Source organism: Spermophilus citellus (genome assembly GCF_964194105.1).
Source record: "Spermophilus citellus genome assembly, chromosome: 1".
In the NCBI taxonomy this organism is placed as follows: Eukaryota; Metazoa; Chordata; class Mammalia; order Rodentia; family Sciuridae; genus Spermophilus; species Spermophilus citellus.
The window spans coordinates 65,226,975-65,244,157 of NC_138182.1; the positions used below are offsets into that span (position 1 = coordinate 65,226,975).

The following is a 17,183-nucleotide window of genomic DNA, read 5'->3' on the forward strand; positions in this document are numbered from 1 at the left end:
TCCATATCTAATACCTTATACTTCCTATGATTTACAAAACCAAATATATTTGTTAATCCTCAGTACATTTTTAATAAATTTAGGTTCAGTAAAATTGTTTTGAGTAAACTAAGGCTATTTTTAGTACTGTAAAAATTTACTCAAGCAATTGCTTTCACAACTATGGATATGCAACATAACTATAAATAATTTACTAATATTTTTCTTCCAAACTGGACACCTTACAATCTTGTTATGAAATGCTCTATGATACCATAGTTTTTGATTCAAATTGAGATCAAATATAAGTCATGACAACTGTGAAATTATGAATTATAAATAACAATGTGCTGGATTCAGTGGTTTACACATCTGCATTTTCTCATCTACCTAATTAAGCCACATATCCAGTAGCTTACTTGATCGTATGAATGGTTTCCATTGAATATCTATATGGATCTCATTTAAATCTGAAAAGGTATTTATTGGATTCACTAATGCTGAATCCTGTGCTAGAAATACAAAGAAGGTGAGAAGACATACTTCTGATATGAAGGATAAATTTGGGCTGGACACATCTGTAGTAAGAGGCATATACATTCCAGGTAAGTAAAAAAACAGAAATTACCTTGTAAAGAAGAGAGGATGTTTGAGAAACATGAAAGTTGAGTGTGACAGAACAGTCATAAAATTGCATGTAGTTAAACAATAACAACAAAGACCATATTTTAGACCAATTGCCCATCATTAAGGTATTGTTATGGGAATTGTACAGAAGGATTTTGTTAAGTTTTTACTTAAATATTTTAGAAGTTCTGCATATAGAAATTATAATGCATAGCCTAATAAAACAGGTATCTTGAGAAAGTTTCACCTGAGCTTGGCAAATGAAATCTGCCTTCTACTTAAGAAAGAACTCTCAGATCCATAAAAGACTGTTGTCCATCATTAGAAAATTCAGAATTAACTTCACTTAGCATTTGTTTGTTGGGAATTGTTAAGTGAAGTTAGCCAATCACAAAAAAACAAGTGCTGAATGTTTTCTCTGATATAAGGAGACGGAATCATAATGGGATTGGGGATGGCAGAGCATAGGAGAATTAGATGAATTTAGATAGGACAGAGGGGTGGGAGGGGAAGGAAGGGGCCACGGGAGTAGAAAAGATGGTGGAATGAGATGGACATAAGTACATGTATGAAGACATGAATGGTGCGGCTATATTTTGTATACAACCAGAGATATGAAAAATTGTGCTCTATATATGTAATATGAATTACAATGCATTTTACTGTCATATATAACAAATTAGAATGAAAAAAAATTATTAAAAATTCAGAATTAAACTATTGGCATTAACACCTTTATTTCGAAGGCTTGGAAATTGAGGAGGAAAGTTATATCATAGGTAATGTTTAGGGAAAACATAAAGAGATTTTGAGACATACAAAAACTTACATCTGAAAGATATATGTGAAGAATGAGCAGAATGTTAGAGGATTTTAAATCTAATAATATTCATCTGATGTATATTAATATTATCAAAACATTGAAGATACTAAAGAAGAAGGGCTCTCAGTCTATATGTATCTCTTTTGTGATAAGATACTAATAAGTTCAGGTATATTTGTATGTAACATTTACTGTAAATTAGTATAATGTCCATCTAGAATTAAAAAGAAGAAAGCTATATTTGAAGTTTCAATTCAAATTTTAGTAAAGTTAGAAATTTTAATCAATGAGCAAGTACAAAAGAAAATATTTTTAAAAATGTTCCCACAAACTTTAGAAAAAGTGATGGCATAGATTACTTTTTAAATGATCCATGAGGATGAATACAAAAACACATTATTAACAAGGGAAGAAATTCTAATGTGTTTAGTTTCTATACACATTACTCTAGTGCTCCATCCTCCACTTTAGAGTACCAAAAAGAAATTTTTTTTTTATACAAGAATGTCAAACATTGGAAATCTTAGGCAATGCCCAACAAGAAGTATATGTCACAAAAGAAATATTTTATGGCCTGAAGCAAATTCCCTGAATTTCCTGCCTCTTCTCAAATTAGACCTTCTTCTAAAATGTTGGTGGACTGGAAGCATTCATAATAAAAGAAAGGTGGTGGGTTTCTTTAAAATTACCTTATGAAAACAAATTAAGGGAAAACAATAATAATATTTCCTAGAGGAAATATTAAGATATGGATTAAGAAAAAAAATGTACAATTGTAGTAAAGAAGGTGGTGGAGGGGGAGAAAACGTTTACACTTATACTTGGTTTCTTTTCATGTATCTGGTTCTCAACAAATATTTACTAATTAATTACATCACATTGGAATACTTAATCCAAGATTGAAATGCATTAATATAAATTAGGTATTCAAAAGCTAGTCTCAAGGATACATACTTAAGTTTGCTACAATTATAAAAAGCTAATATTATAGACTTTATTATACTTTTAAATTTTTGGTAAATTAAAAATGCAATAAATTTTACAATTACAAAAATGTATATACTAAATTACAGGAGCAGTATGAAGCATGCTCCAAAATGTGTTGAAATTCAGTAATTTGAGGAAAACCCACCAAAATATGCATGATAGAGGGACTGTAAATTAGCATCATTGGACAAATATATGGGGGATTAAACACAGAGATGCAGCACCAAGAGTCCATGTATGTAATTCAAATATCAATTATTACTGCCCATTCCACTACATGTAGACTGAGGGAAAAGATCAGTGATGTTCTTAAAATCCAGAAGCTTAAGGGAACTTGAGATGTGTGGAAAAGTGAAAAGACATAAAGATCATTTTAAAGACATACTATGTAACTGCATCAGAGTTTTTCTGGGCACACATCTTTGACAAACTTCTTATTTAAATAGAAATTCATAATTGTAAGAGCATTTTTACTTACACTTGGGATGACTGCAACACTTCTGTGTCTGTTACTTCTTGATCCACTAACTCATTTTTCATATTTATATTTTGAAGGTGCTTTAATTAAACTCTCCTAAGGCTTAAACCCCTATTAAAGTAGTCCATATTTCAAAAATGGAAGAATTTATTTTGCAGTTAGGATTTTCAAACTCTAATGCTGGAAAAGCCACTGGCCCTTCAGCTGATGGTTACTTAATTTTTCTGTCTAATAGAATATGAGTCAAAAGCTATTTAATATTAAGAAGAACATAAAATGTTAAAAAGTTACTGACGATTAAGATTTCAGACCACAGTGATTCTCAGCATACAAATGAATTTCAGTATCTATTTTTAGTATCAATGTTTTCTTAAGAATTATTGCCTTTTGAATGATTTAGTTGCTGGGAAGCAAATTACATACGAGAAGTCCAAGCCTAAAATGACATGAACATATAATTAATTTCTCTACAAATGTCTCTAAATAAAGTTACTTGTTTAATACAGATATGAGTAGTAAGAAAGTTACAGGGTTATTATGAGGAACATGATAAATGTAGTCATGAAAGAAAACAATTTTTAATTTAGTAGACTCTATCAATCTAAAAAGCCCATGAATATTTACTATTAATTCAGTATGCTGGAAAGTAGATAAAAGAGAGTGAGTTCATGCAAGAAAGAGCATCATAAAACAAAACAATATAATAGTATCAAAATTTATTTAAATTTCCATGATTGCATATCTACATTTAAAATCAAAGGGAACATCACATTTCTAGGGAGAATGATTAAAATTTATTTTCCTTTATAAAAGAGGTGTTAAAATATCAAGAAACCTTAGGATACAGCTAAGGTCTTTGTTCTGACAGCAAAACCATTTAGAAAACCTTGATGTGATCTGAAGTACCATTAGTAAGTAAGTTTTTGTGTACATTCACGGTCACAAAGCTCAAGACATTTTGTAGGAATGTATCTTGCAAAGGTGAGATAATGCCACCTTTTGCCTTGCTATTATTCCTTAAAGAATGGGCAAAGTACCCATCTATATTTATAAAACTGAAAACATTAATTAACATTGAAAAAGAGGTGGAGAGGCTTGTACATTCACAATTCAAAACATATAATTTGAAAACACTTGTATCTTTTTGCATAAACTTCTAAAATGGTTGTTTAAAAAATTTCAATTTCCTTGTGAAATTACTTCATTAAACACGGATGAAAGTACACATTAAAAGGGCATAGGTTACGAAAATGGGTTAGGTTTATACAAACAAAACACTGGTAGGGCTGGGCATGATAGTATAACCCTGTAATCCCAGTAGCTCAGGAGGTTGAGGCAGGAGGACTGAAAGTTCAAAGTGAGCCTCAGCAATATAGTGAGACCCTAACCAACTTAGCAAGACCCTGTCTCAAAATAAAAAAAATAAATAAAAAAGGGCTGAACAAGTGGCTCAGTGTTTAAGCACCCCTGGATTCAATCCCTGGTACCCTCCACTAAAAAAAAAAAAAAAAGTATCAGTAGGAAACTTGGAGCTGTTTGTTAACTATAATTTTGGAATAATAACTGGTACATTGACTGATGAGATTCACTTATATGCCATTATAGATTGGATTCAATGACCATATATCTTTCATACAAGACTTCCAATAATCTTTTCTATGTTGCTGTTGTTCTGTCACAGAAAGAAAAAAAAATGAAAGTGACTATAAGGTAATAGGAAAGACAAAGAGCATCAGGCCTTTAGGAATTCAGAGATAAAAATTAGGACAAACAAATCTCTTTCAAAAATATAGTGTGAATTAAATTGTAACTTACCTTTTTTCTTTTTAAGAGAAAAGCATCAGGTCTTCATTCATTCCTCTTTTTGTTGAAAGGCTCAATTTTTTATTAATATTATACATTATACATTTTAAAATAGTTAGTATCATTTCACATACACTTCATCTGTGATTAAATCTAGTTCATATACTCAACAGAAAAAAGAAAGCCACAAAATCATAAATTACCTTTCTCAATATGCATCCTTTTCGACTCATGTCCCATGTCATGACCTGCTAAATCTCCCTCCTTTGGCCCAGGGAGTACATTTGGTGATAAACCCATCAGCATCTGGTTCATGGACAACCCATTCTGATGGACAGCTGTTAAGCCCAAAACGAAAGAACAAACACAAAAACACCATAACACAAAAGGTTCAAATATATCAATAAAACTCTTTCAGGCACAAAAGTGAGTAAAATCATAATGGTCTAACTTCAAAATTATAATATAGCCCTAAGAACCAATTACCATAATTCTTGAAGATAAACAGAAAATGTTGAAAATAACACCATTTTACTTTATTTTTATGTCACCTAAAATCATGTACCTAATATTTTTATTGATTAAAGTAGTTTTGAATGACCATACTACTGCTATTACTTCTAATGAAAAACTCAATTTTTAAAAATTTACTGCAAAGAAGTCTCTGCTCAGTAAATAACCTCCCCTAATTCTACAACAATTACAATCTTAATATTAGTGTGCCTTTCAACACTGTGAAGTTAAATTTTAATAAATAATATTCTAGTGACCTGAAAAGGCAAATATGAAGGTAGATAGTAAAATTATTGTTTCAAGGGGCCATAGATATTAGAGTATTACTTTAAAATTTGGCTCAGAATTCAAACTTGAAAATAAAAGTGATTAATTAATATCAACTAAATGGTTGAATAAATAAAAACAATAATTGCTTTTTTAAACCATTAACAGTAAACTGTCACTATTGAAATGATAAAACACTGTCATTATTGAGATGATCAAACACTCATGATTTTCCCAATCCAGTCAATAAATTCACTTAAAGGGCTATCCATGAGAATCTTGGTTTTGTGCAAAAAACAGAGCAGAAAGAATTATTCATTAAAATCTTACTTTCTCTGGAAAATATTTTTTAAATATCACAAAATATATTAGGGATTACTATTTGACAAACACATAGAGTAATTATTTTGGAAACCAATGATGATTTTTAAATTAATGAGTAAAAGTAATAATAACAAAAAATCTACCATTGTAGTAGGTGATAGTCAACCCGTTAACAGAATGATAAAGTGATCATCAATATTGTACAAAGACCATGTGTCCTGACGTGATTCACTGAAAAAGATATTCCATCATAGTTGTGTAAATTCATGCCAAAAATACATAAACTAAGTCTAATCATGAGGAACACCAAAAAATCTGGAGGGTCATGCTACAAAATAATTGATCTACACCCATCAAAAATACAAAAATACTGAAAGAAAAACAGATCAAGGAACTGTTCCATTTTCTTTAATCAAAAGCAACTGAGAGTATATTGATAACTAATTGCAATGTGTGGTTCTGGATTGGCTTTGGGGCCAGGAAAAATAAATCATGTTGCTAAAATCATGTACCTAAATATTTTTATAGTAGTAGGAAAGAGTTGAAGTTTGAATAAGGTCTAGATCTTAAATACTAGTTATATGATAATGTTAATTTCCTGACTTTAACCATTGTTCTGTGGTTATATAAGAAAAATATCTTGTTTTTTGAAAACAATAAAGTATTTGAGGCAAAGAAGCCTTATGTGTAAGACAGGGGCATTAGGGAAGCAATTTGCCTTTATAGAAATCTCTTCCAGGGCTGGGGTTTTGGCTCAGCAGTGGAGTGCTCGCCTAGAATGTACGAGGCCCTGGGTTTGATCTCAATACCACATAAAAATAAATAAAATAAAGGTATTGTGTCCAACCACAACTCAAATATAAATATTTTTAAAAAAGAAAAATCTCTTTCAGAGAGATTAATTAATTGGGTGAGTCTGGGTGACAAATATATAAGAATTATTCATATTATAGTTGAAAATTTTCTATTACTTTAAAATTGTTTTTAAGTATTAAAAATAAACATACATATGTGTAAATATACACATATGCAGAGGCATATGTATGTGCATGCTGTATATGTTTTTTATTCAAGCAATTATAGTAGCATGAAAATATAAAAATCTGTCATCAGATATTTTCTTATCAGATATTTTCTTATCAAGAATAAGAAAAACACAATCATTAATAAAATAACATGAACATAGAGCACAGCTCTTTCAAATCTTCCCCAAACTGTCCATTATTTCCATTTAATTCTTAGGAAAACAAATGTTTCTCTTCCTCTAGGAGGACAGCACTTTTCCAAAGGCAATATCATATAAAAGCATTCAAAATGAAACCAATATTCATCATTAAATTTCTGGTTCTGATGTCAGCCTAGCACAAGAGCATACAGAAAACACCATTGGTTTTGGAATGGTTGTCAAAAGATACATTTTTATCAATAAAAAGTGACCATAACATCATGCAATTAGGGAAATAAATTTTAGACTAGCCAAGCCAAATACTGATATTTTGTATTATGTATAACTATGTACTTCCTAATAATTGACTATTTAACTTATAATTTTATTTCATACTGTTCTATATACTTTCAGTTATCCACTCCAATAGTTCTAAGACTAAGGCCTTTGCCTTATACAAAAATTCCTTTACAATATAGTAAGACATTTTCAGAAAATGTCTTACGGTTTTGGAAATATTCTCAACAACCAGTCCAATAAATATTGTGAAATTATATGAAACTTACACTATAAATATGGTTTTGTAAAGTAATACCTAAGGAATGGAAATAATATATTACATATTGATTTTGTCAACTAAGCCATTCTCTTTTAATGTATTCATTTTGTTGAAAAAAAAATTCTTCAATTCTTGCAAAAAGTCACCTGTTAATTGAATGGCATTTTAACTTTATTTTTAATTTTCTTGACCATGAAGACCAAGATTAAGTATTGTAGAAATGTGATGAAATGAGATACAGGCCTAATTTTAAACTTTTAATCATAATATATGGCTATAATATGCATTACTTATTACTACAAACTCAAATCCCAATTTTAGCCAATTTAAAATTCTTCAATATCTTAGTCATCTGAGTGATTCAGAAATAATTTTTAAGACTATAATGTCTTTTTACTGGTGCATTTTAATTATATATAATATTGGTATTCATTATGCCATATCCATAAATGTATATACCATATTTTGATCAATCTTATTCCCTAGTACCTTCATTTTCCCTCCCTCCTCCTTCCCCTAATTGGCTTGTTCTATGCTACAGATCTCTCTTCTTTATCATTATTATTATTTAAAAGTATACTGTCTTGAATTTGATTTCTTTTACTCCTTTTTGTGGATATCTTCATTAACTCAATCATGAATTTTTAGAACTAATGAGTTACAAAAATGGCAGAGATAGAATCAAAGAAATTAAGTTTAATAATCCCTACACAATAGACTCAGACATTAGCTATTTGAGAACTGGCTATTTACCTCAGAAACTAATCTAGAAGGTTACTTACTTTTTCTGTTTCATAGCTCAAATTTTTATGTGTAGCATCAAATAGAGGGAGTTTATATCAGAACCTGTTAATGTTGTATCATTCTTCATGATGGAATATCATGGAATATCCAAACTGGGAAACATAATTTTGAGAGATGGCTATTGCTACAAAGCTTCAGAACATGATACATCTGAGATCTATTTGGAATGAGGGCATTTTGATTAGAAAAGCCACCTGCACCTAATAAAGTTTAAAATGGTGACAAGTAAAAGTATGACCTACGGATTCTGTCAGAAGAGCTCTCAGTCCGCGCTGGGGAGCTGGACACACTGCTGCTGCGGTGTGAAGATGGGTGACTGCCAGGCCTCCGACCCTCCTCCAAAGAGGGAGCAGGCGAGGGGCTGTCTGGAACACGCTCCTACATCACCATGAGAGGAGAGGGAGGAAGAAAAGAGGTAAATTCACTGGACCTCTATTTCATGAATGTTAATCTTTCTTATACAATATGAAGCGTGAAGAGAAGAAAGCATAACATTTCAGTAGCATTTAACTGCAATAGAAAACATCTTTTATTTGGAGCAAAGCTTGAAATTTAGTCAGTTTTAAATTATTCAATCCATTGATTATCTAGACAATTAATTTTTTCTTAGTAAAGTAGGCAAAAAATGTTTTGAAGCTGTGATTCTATATATAAGTCTGGTAAATGGCTTAAAATGCCCTTATAGGTAAGGGCATATGTTAGTCTTTTTATTAGATAAAGAGTAAGCCCAAAAGAGAGAGCTGGAACTGTCTAAGAACCCATAAGATGACAAAGAATTAATAGACCAAAGCAAGATTCTTCTCTTAATACATATCATTTTGAAGAATCTTTAAATATATTTTCCAGTTTCAGCAAGTGTCTGAAGATCATTTAGCACATACATTACCAATGTATTTAATCAGAATAACACCACCATCAGAGAAGCTGTCAACAGCCATTTCATCATGACATACTTTAGGCACACACAGATGATCACAATGTAAGGCATAATGGAATGGGTTATTATTTAACCTTGAAATAATTTTCTTTGATTCAAATAATTCTCAGAATACCTATAACACCCTACCTCCAATTCAACCCCACAAACCTTTTAAGGAAAAATCCATGAAATATGTATTAGTTGTGTCATGAGAAAATGACGTGTGTCATGGTATCACGTGGCCTTTTTAAGCTCTGTACCTTCACCATTTCAGTAACCTTCAAATACATTATATAAATGCCTCTAAAGAACTATTATAAATGGAGTTACAGATTAGCTTCATAATCATTTTTTAACTTTTTCTACTTTGAGTAACAAATATTTATACCTTAGATATTAAGACATAAACCTTGATGAACTATTTGGAAATATGATCTATGCAAATATAATTAGTTAAGATAAAGTATATGAACTCTTGGTTCAACATAGCTAGTGTCCTTCCAAGAAGATGATGTGAAAATACAAGGAAAGATGTTTTGTGAAGATGGAGGCAGAGGTAAGTCATGCCATCGGTAAGCCAATCATGGTCAAGGATTGCTAGCTACCAAGAAAAACATGAATATGCAATGAAGAATTCTACCTAGAATCTCAGAGGGAGTATTATCTTTCTGACATCTTGATTTTGGACTTCAAACCTGCAGAAATGTGAGAGAATAAGTTTCTATTGTTTCAAGCTACCCAGTTTGTAGATCTTTGTTAGGGTGAGGAAACTAATATACTAGGTATGAAATAGAGCCCAGTCTTTACCAGGGTTCTGAAGGTAATTTTAACATGCAACCAAAATCAAGTGCCAATTGAGTAATATTCTTTTAATTTTTCAGTGTTGTACATTTGTCAATAAATATCTATAAGAGATATGCTGAGACTTCTTTTTCCTGGAGCATGACAAATAAAATGAAAATAAGTCCTCTTCCAAAATCGATGTTATAAATTTACTTCCCAATGTACATGCCATAGAATAAAAATGACCCCATGGGAAATTTTATAATAAAACTTTTACATTATCAAAAATATATATATAAAGAAAAAAAATGGCAAAAGAAAATACATCAGCTAAATTCTATTCCCAAAAGGCAAAATACATATTAAAATCTTTTAGTGACAACTTGCTGAAATTTAAGATCTTTTATACTGGTATAAAATATATGGATTGGCTTCCAAAAGACCCATAACAATCTTCTCCAAAGAATAGATATGTTGTCAGTATTGTACTACAGCACTAACTCTTTACCTCAGTTGATAGAGAACTTAGTGCTCTACTCTCTGCAAATAGCAAAACTGAATGATATCTAAGTACATGTAAAATATATGCAATAGGGCTGGGGTTTTGGCTCAGTGGTAAAGGATTTGTCTAGTATTGTGAGGCCCTGGGTTTGATACTCAGCACTGCATAAAAATAAATTAATAAAATATATTGTGTCCATCTACAACTGAAAAAAGATGGGAAAAGGAATTAAAAAGAAAAGATATATGCAACATATTTTCCAACTCAAATCCTATGGGATTCCACTTGAAAGACAAAATTAGCACAAGTGAGGCAGCAGGGCAGGAAAGAGACAAACTATACATCTCAGATCTTAAAATCTTAAATTAGCTTGTTCAAGGAAATTTATGGCACATCATGCATTTAATACAGTATAGGATACTAAAGAAAATAGTATCCAACAATGCAATTCAGAATAACATTTTGAAATCATTTCAAATGACATTAAAAGTGAACACATTATCAGTTATTTTCCAAACTACATAAGTGAAGCATGTGTTTCTAAAATATCTACATTCTTTGTAGTCCATAATGTGAACAAATGACTTAAATTTTTAAGAAATAAATATGTATATGATTTAAAATAGCAGAGAATCCACATCTGGATGCCAATTCTTTCTTATCTTTAACTTATAATTTAAAAGCAATTGGGCTTTAAAATTTTTTTCTTTAATATTCATCTCTATCGTAAATTATGAAGCAATTTTAAATGGCAGTGAGTTTCATATCAAAAATTTGCAGTCACAAATCAAGGAATAATCTTGATTTTTGCATAATACTCAAAGGTTCAATTTTGTATTCCTTCATGAGTATTTGTACACTTATTTGTACTTATTTCAGAGTATTGATTTGTAAAACCATATATAACTCCTTGAAAACCTGTAAAAATACATTAATAAATTATGCTGTAGCTAATTGCATGCATGACAAGAGATATATGATAAATGTCTAAAATTGACTTCTTGAAATTATGAAAGGCACACAGTTTATGTGAGATTTATATTTATTTGTTTGTTTTTGTTTATGTATTTATTTATTTATGGCAGTGCTGGGTTTGAACATATGGCCTCACACATACCAGGCAAGCACTATGCTACTAAGCTGCATCTCCAGCCTATTGTGAAGCATGTGTTTCTAAATTCCTTTAGAGCTAATTCCTAATAAATCTAACTGTTAATACTTGGATTGCACAGAAATACATAGTATGTGAAATACATTGTATATATTTGGGAAGGAGCATTGCTACATTTTCATAAAAATAATATTTCTAAATTAAACATTTTATGTTCTTTGAAATATCACTCATTTTTTTAATCTATCAATATATTTAATATCTCTCAAAATAATTGTTAGTGATGTTATTTGTAATGACACATGTTTGGATGAACAGAGATAAAGTCAAATATAGAAATAAATCATTGCTATAAATTCACTTTGCAGTCTGATTTTCCTGCTATCATAGATTTCTTTTTTTTCTTTTTTTTATTGGTTGTTCACAACATTACAAAGCTCTTGACATATCATATTTCATACATTAGAATCAAGTGGGTTATAGATTTCTTAATAGTGTTAATGGAAAGCATTAGAATATTTTTTCCTTAGGTAGTTAAATCATTAAAATTTAAATATTAAATGCATAAAACTCTAGCAACAATGGTTATGCCATTGATAGGAATTCCTTGTTCAATATTTTCAGTATACAAAGAAAGATACTTTTAGTCAATATATTTAATTGTCAAAGTTTCCTGTGGTGAGTCCTTTAATTCATAAGTTATTTACTCATTTGTTTATACAGTCAAAATAATAAAAATAACACATATTAAATTAAGTAATAATAAATTAAAGTCTTAATGTAAGATGCATTTTAACAGCATGCTTTAAAGCTTGGAAAATAATGGTACAATTGTAGAATTTAATTTAGCGTTGGCTTACTTTTGCTTTAATTATAGTTTATATTTAAGAAAAAAGAATACAAAGACAATACTTAGTTTTATTTAAAGAAAATATTTTAATGTATGCAAATTTTGTGATTTAAAAGCTTAATTATTCAATTGAAACTTTCTATAAATTGAGATACAATGTATTCATTCATTTCACTTAATGTATAATTTCAATCTTTGGAACATAATGCATTGTTCTTTGAAGAATTTCATTAAAGTAAAATCCATTGAGCAAGTAAGATGTGAATACATTGTTGCACAAAAAATTAATTTATTTCAACAGCTTAATTCTTTTATCATATTTATATGCTTGCCTTTCCAGAGTATTCTATAAGATGGAGAATAATGCAGACAGTAAAGAATTGGAGAGAATCTCATAATTATTACTGAAACAAAATAGATAATGAGTTTTATTCAGACATAATAAAAAAGAACTAGTTCAATGTCTATAGGGAAACTATGTAAACTGGATTTATCATTTCATTTGTGTAATGCCCTTTAACCTCTAAGATGGGCCTGAAGTAGAACAGAGAGGAAGAATATTTAATTTAATACTTCAACACACTGCTTTATAGTCCTGCATCAACTCCACCAATCAATAAAACACAATCTTTTGCAATGTTCCATCTTTATAAAACTCGCCACAATAATAAATGAAAATTTAAGAGGAGTACTCTTTCACGGAAAAAAGGTCATACTAATAAACTAATGGTAACAGAATAACAATAAAGGAAAAGCTGCATATTGCTTCTGGGTAGAACAAGATAATTCAGAATCAAAGGTGGAATTAAAAAATAGAATACTTTAAATTTTAAAAAGTATAAAATATTCAATAGTACACACATCTGATTAAACATTTTAAAAATGACATCATCTCACCAGCCTCCTTTCTAGAAGAAAAATATACATTATATTTTATAAAAGTGAAATATTTTCTTAGAGGAGCAAGTATAATCACAACTCATTTTTCTAAATAAAGAACTATTTCTATGGACTCAAATTATTTTGCACTTTTAAATTCTTTTGTTTTTCCTTCTTTTTTTTTCTTTTTAATATTGAATCCAGGGGTGTTTAACTACTGAGCCAATTCCCCAGCCTGTTGTTTATTTTAAATTTTGAGACAGTATCTCACTCAGTTGCTGATGCTGGCTTTGAATTTATGATACACCTGCCTCAGCCTCCTGAGCTGCTAGGATTACAGGCTTGCACCACTACACCTGACTGCTCTTTTAAATTCTTTATGTGTTTTGGTTAGAGGTTACTTTATTGGAAATGATATAGAAGTAGCGAGACATGAATTATTTTTGATATAACTTATTAATTCACAAAATTGATACAGTTGAGCAGTACCTTATTCATATTTAACCCAAACTCCTGTGCTTTGGGACAGCTCCCATTTAAATTCATTCATTCAACAACATTTACTGAACACCTAGTATATGCCAAGCAGGATTCTAGGCTCTGGTTTTATAAAAGTAAACAAAACTGACAAAACTTCCTTCCCCATTGAACACATATCACAAACTGGTAAATGTTGTTAGTAAAATACAGAATTATTTACAACAGTTAAGAGTCATATTCAAATTCTCTTGCTTTGGCCAGACATGGTAGCATAGGCCTGTAATGCTATGCTAAGGCTTGGGATGCTGAGGCAAGAAGATCACAAGTTCAAAGCCAGCCTCAGCAATTTAGTGAGGCCCTAAGCAACTCAGCAACACCCTGTCTCTAAATAAAATATTTTAAAAGGACTAGGAATGTGGCTCAATAGTTAAGCATCCTTGGGTCTGATCTTCAGTACCAAAAAAGAAAAGTAAATTCTTCTGCTCTGTAAATATGTACAAAGAAGGTGAATGGTAGAACTAGGATTCTAGATTAAGGAAAAGGCAAAAAAGTACTTTTAAGAGACATAATGAATGATGCCAACATAATTATATGTAGTTAAAGACCAGGCAGTCACCATCTTAAAACTCTACCACTCAACATCTTAAATTGAGGCTCCAAGGAATATTTATAATATTTAAAATTTTTTTAATGATGAAACAAGAAATATTTAATTTTACTAAATATGGAACTAATAGGATACCTGAAAATAATTTTATATCATATTTTTGCCCATATTTGATTTGTGCTTCAGTATCATATTTGTATGATATTATCATACAATTATCATATTTGTATGATATTATCATACAATTATCATATTTGTATGATAATTCAGAAAGGATTATGATTTTTCAGGACACTATATGTTAATATGTTACTTTAAATAGCAAAACATACTTTTGACTCGGGAGTTAAGGATTCAGCCTTATGTAAACAAGTATTAGATCTTAATTAAAGGGTGAAGCCAAGGGGAGAGAGTAGAGAAAGGAGTGGAAAGAGAAAAATGATACATTCTAACCAGACAACTTTTTATCTAGTAAGGCAAAGTGTATGTTCTCAGAGGCCAACACCAATAGGAACATCTCAACTGCAGTTCCCATAATGGGTCTGTTTAACTCTGTGTTCCTCTGCCCCTTGAGTTCCCTGCATATTTAAAACTAGAGACCTGATTCAAATTGTTTGGATTAAGACTGTTTCATAGATGATGTTGCCTGCTTCCATCAGGAAGGTATAATGTCTGCTTGGTTGCCTTTTATGATGCCAACCACCACTGATAATCATGGCCTAGATTCATCACTTCATTAAGACTTGCAATGTGGAGATATTATCGTTCCTTACTCATTGATTTTTTTAGAAGAGTTCTATGAACATAAAGTTTTTCACATGAATTTGGGTTATCCTGAGAGATTGTTTATATGGAAAAGGCAGGAAGAATGAGTGTTCTTGTCCATTTACTTTTCCTTTATTTAAAAATATATTGGCCTTCAAGAGAATCAATTCCTTAGAATTCTCCCAAGATGAAGGATAAGTTCATTTTTTCAGAATTATTTTAAATTTATGAATCGAAACATATGTAGTATGTTTCAATACACTGATGTATTCTTAGTGGTTGTAATATTTTTTGTTACATTTTCTTTTCATATTTAATGTCAATACCTAAATAAATATAAATAGAGCATACTTAACTATTTTTGTGAGGTCATGTAAAAATTATCACAATCATTTTTCTGAAAAAGTTATTTCTAAAAGTTTTGTATACATCTAGAGATTTTTATGTTTATCCAAGGAATAAACTATTCAGTAACTAAAAACAAATATGAGGCATGTGATGTCTAAGATTTGAATCTACTTTGAGAATTATGTCACTCTGATTTTACTTTTTATATTCTTTTCACATTTGGCAGGGGATACCAGGGATTGAACTAAGGGGCACTCTACCACTGAGCCACATCCCCAGCCCTATTTTGTATTTTATTTAGAGACAGGGTCTCACTGAGTTGCCTAGTGCCTCACTTTTGCTGAGGTTAGCTTTAAACTCATGATCCTCCTATCTCAGCCTCCCAAGCCACTGGGATTGCTGGCGTGTTGCTGAGCCTGGCTTCTTTCACAGTTTAAACTTTATGACAATAAAGTCCTATATACTAATGTAATATTTTAAGAAACTATTTTAAAGGAAAGAATTAGAGGATGGAAAATCATAAATTCTATTTTAAAATGTTTTTTCAGTATTTAATTCTTTGAGAATTTCATAGTGTTTCTCTCTTTCTCTCTCTCTCTCTATCTCTCTCTCTCTCTCTCTCTCTCTCTCTCTCTCTCTCACACACACACACACACACACACACACACACACAAGCTCAGCAAAGATAATCACTAACTTGCATTATGTTCTCTATTTTCAGGGAACTCTGTAATATACCATGAGAAGAAAGATGTGTATTCAACAATGTAAAATCCATTCAGTGTTGCCAAATTTCTCAAAAACAAACCTACATTGTCTCTGAAGAAGAGAGAAATCTTAAAAATGCATTTTGTATAGTATGTACTACAATCCCAAAAGTCCTTGATTTAAAAAAAGCAAAGTACACATTTCGGTGAGGGTTGAACAGGCAAGGTAAGAGCAAGAAAGGGTTCTCATTATAGCCTTCTGGCTGTATATCATAAGCTTGACAGGAATCCCTGTCAAAATCCTAGAATAGGTGACTGTAAACACTTGGTAAACACTTGGAGGGAAAGCAAAACTAGTGCTAAGCAAAAGGTAATGTTGGTGTATAGAGATTTTGAAAGGTTTTATAAATGATGATTTAATCAATTTTAATAACCTAGTGAGATAGTATTACAGAAAAGGAAAAAAAAAATCACAGACATCCAATCACTTGTCCATGAACACAGGATAAGGTAGTGGTAAAGGTATAATATGAAACCATGAGGTGTTTTTCCAGAATTCACATTTTAAACCACTAAATATACTGTCTTTATTCTTTTCAACTTTATTTCTATTTTGGCAGGAACTTTTTCCCCCAAAGTTCTCCTGATATCATTCTGGATGTAAAAATGAAAAGTGAGAAAAATATTGATTTATTCAAGAGGTTTGGGGGTTACTTGATGAATGGTACCCAAAGAGAATCAATTAGTAGAATATTTAAACCCATTAACAAATTCTCTAATGACAGAAGGAATTGATCGCTTGATATATGCTGCTTATTTTACTCAGTGATTTAAGGTAATAAAGGAAAACATTCTTTTAAAATTTGGAAATGATACAAAGATGGCATATATCATTAACATTAG

At 30.7% G+C, this 17,183-nt stretch overlaps 1 protein-coding gene across 3 annotated transcripts in view; it reads right to left on the minus strand.

Moving 5' to 3' along the window:
* The window catches only part of DACH1 (dachshund family transcription factor 1), a gene marked incomplete at its 3' end in the record, with an annotated part of 409,292 nt that overhangs the window by 105,280 nt on the left and 286,829 nt on the right, over positions 1 to 17,183 (minus strand). For all 3 annotated transcript variants that reach the window (XM_081304371.1, XM_081304373.1, XM_081304372.1), the window contains 2 exons: positions 8,572 to 8,707; positions 4,901 to 5,035 (listed from right to left, as the gene is read on the minus strand). In XM_081304371.1, coding sequence (XP_081160497.1) covers positions 4,901 to 5,035; positions 8,572 to 8,707 — 271 coding nt within the window. The remainder of the gene's footprint in view (positions 1 to 4,900; positions 5,036 to 8,571; positions 8,708 to 17,183) is intronic.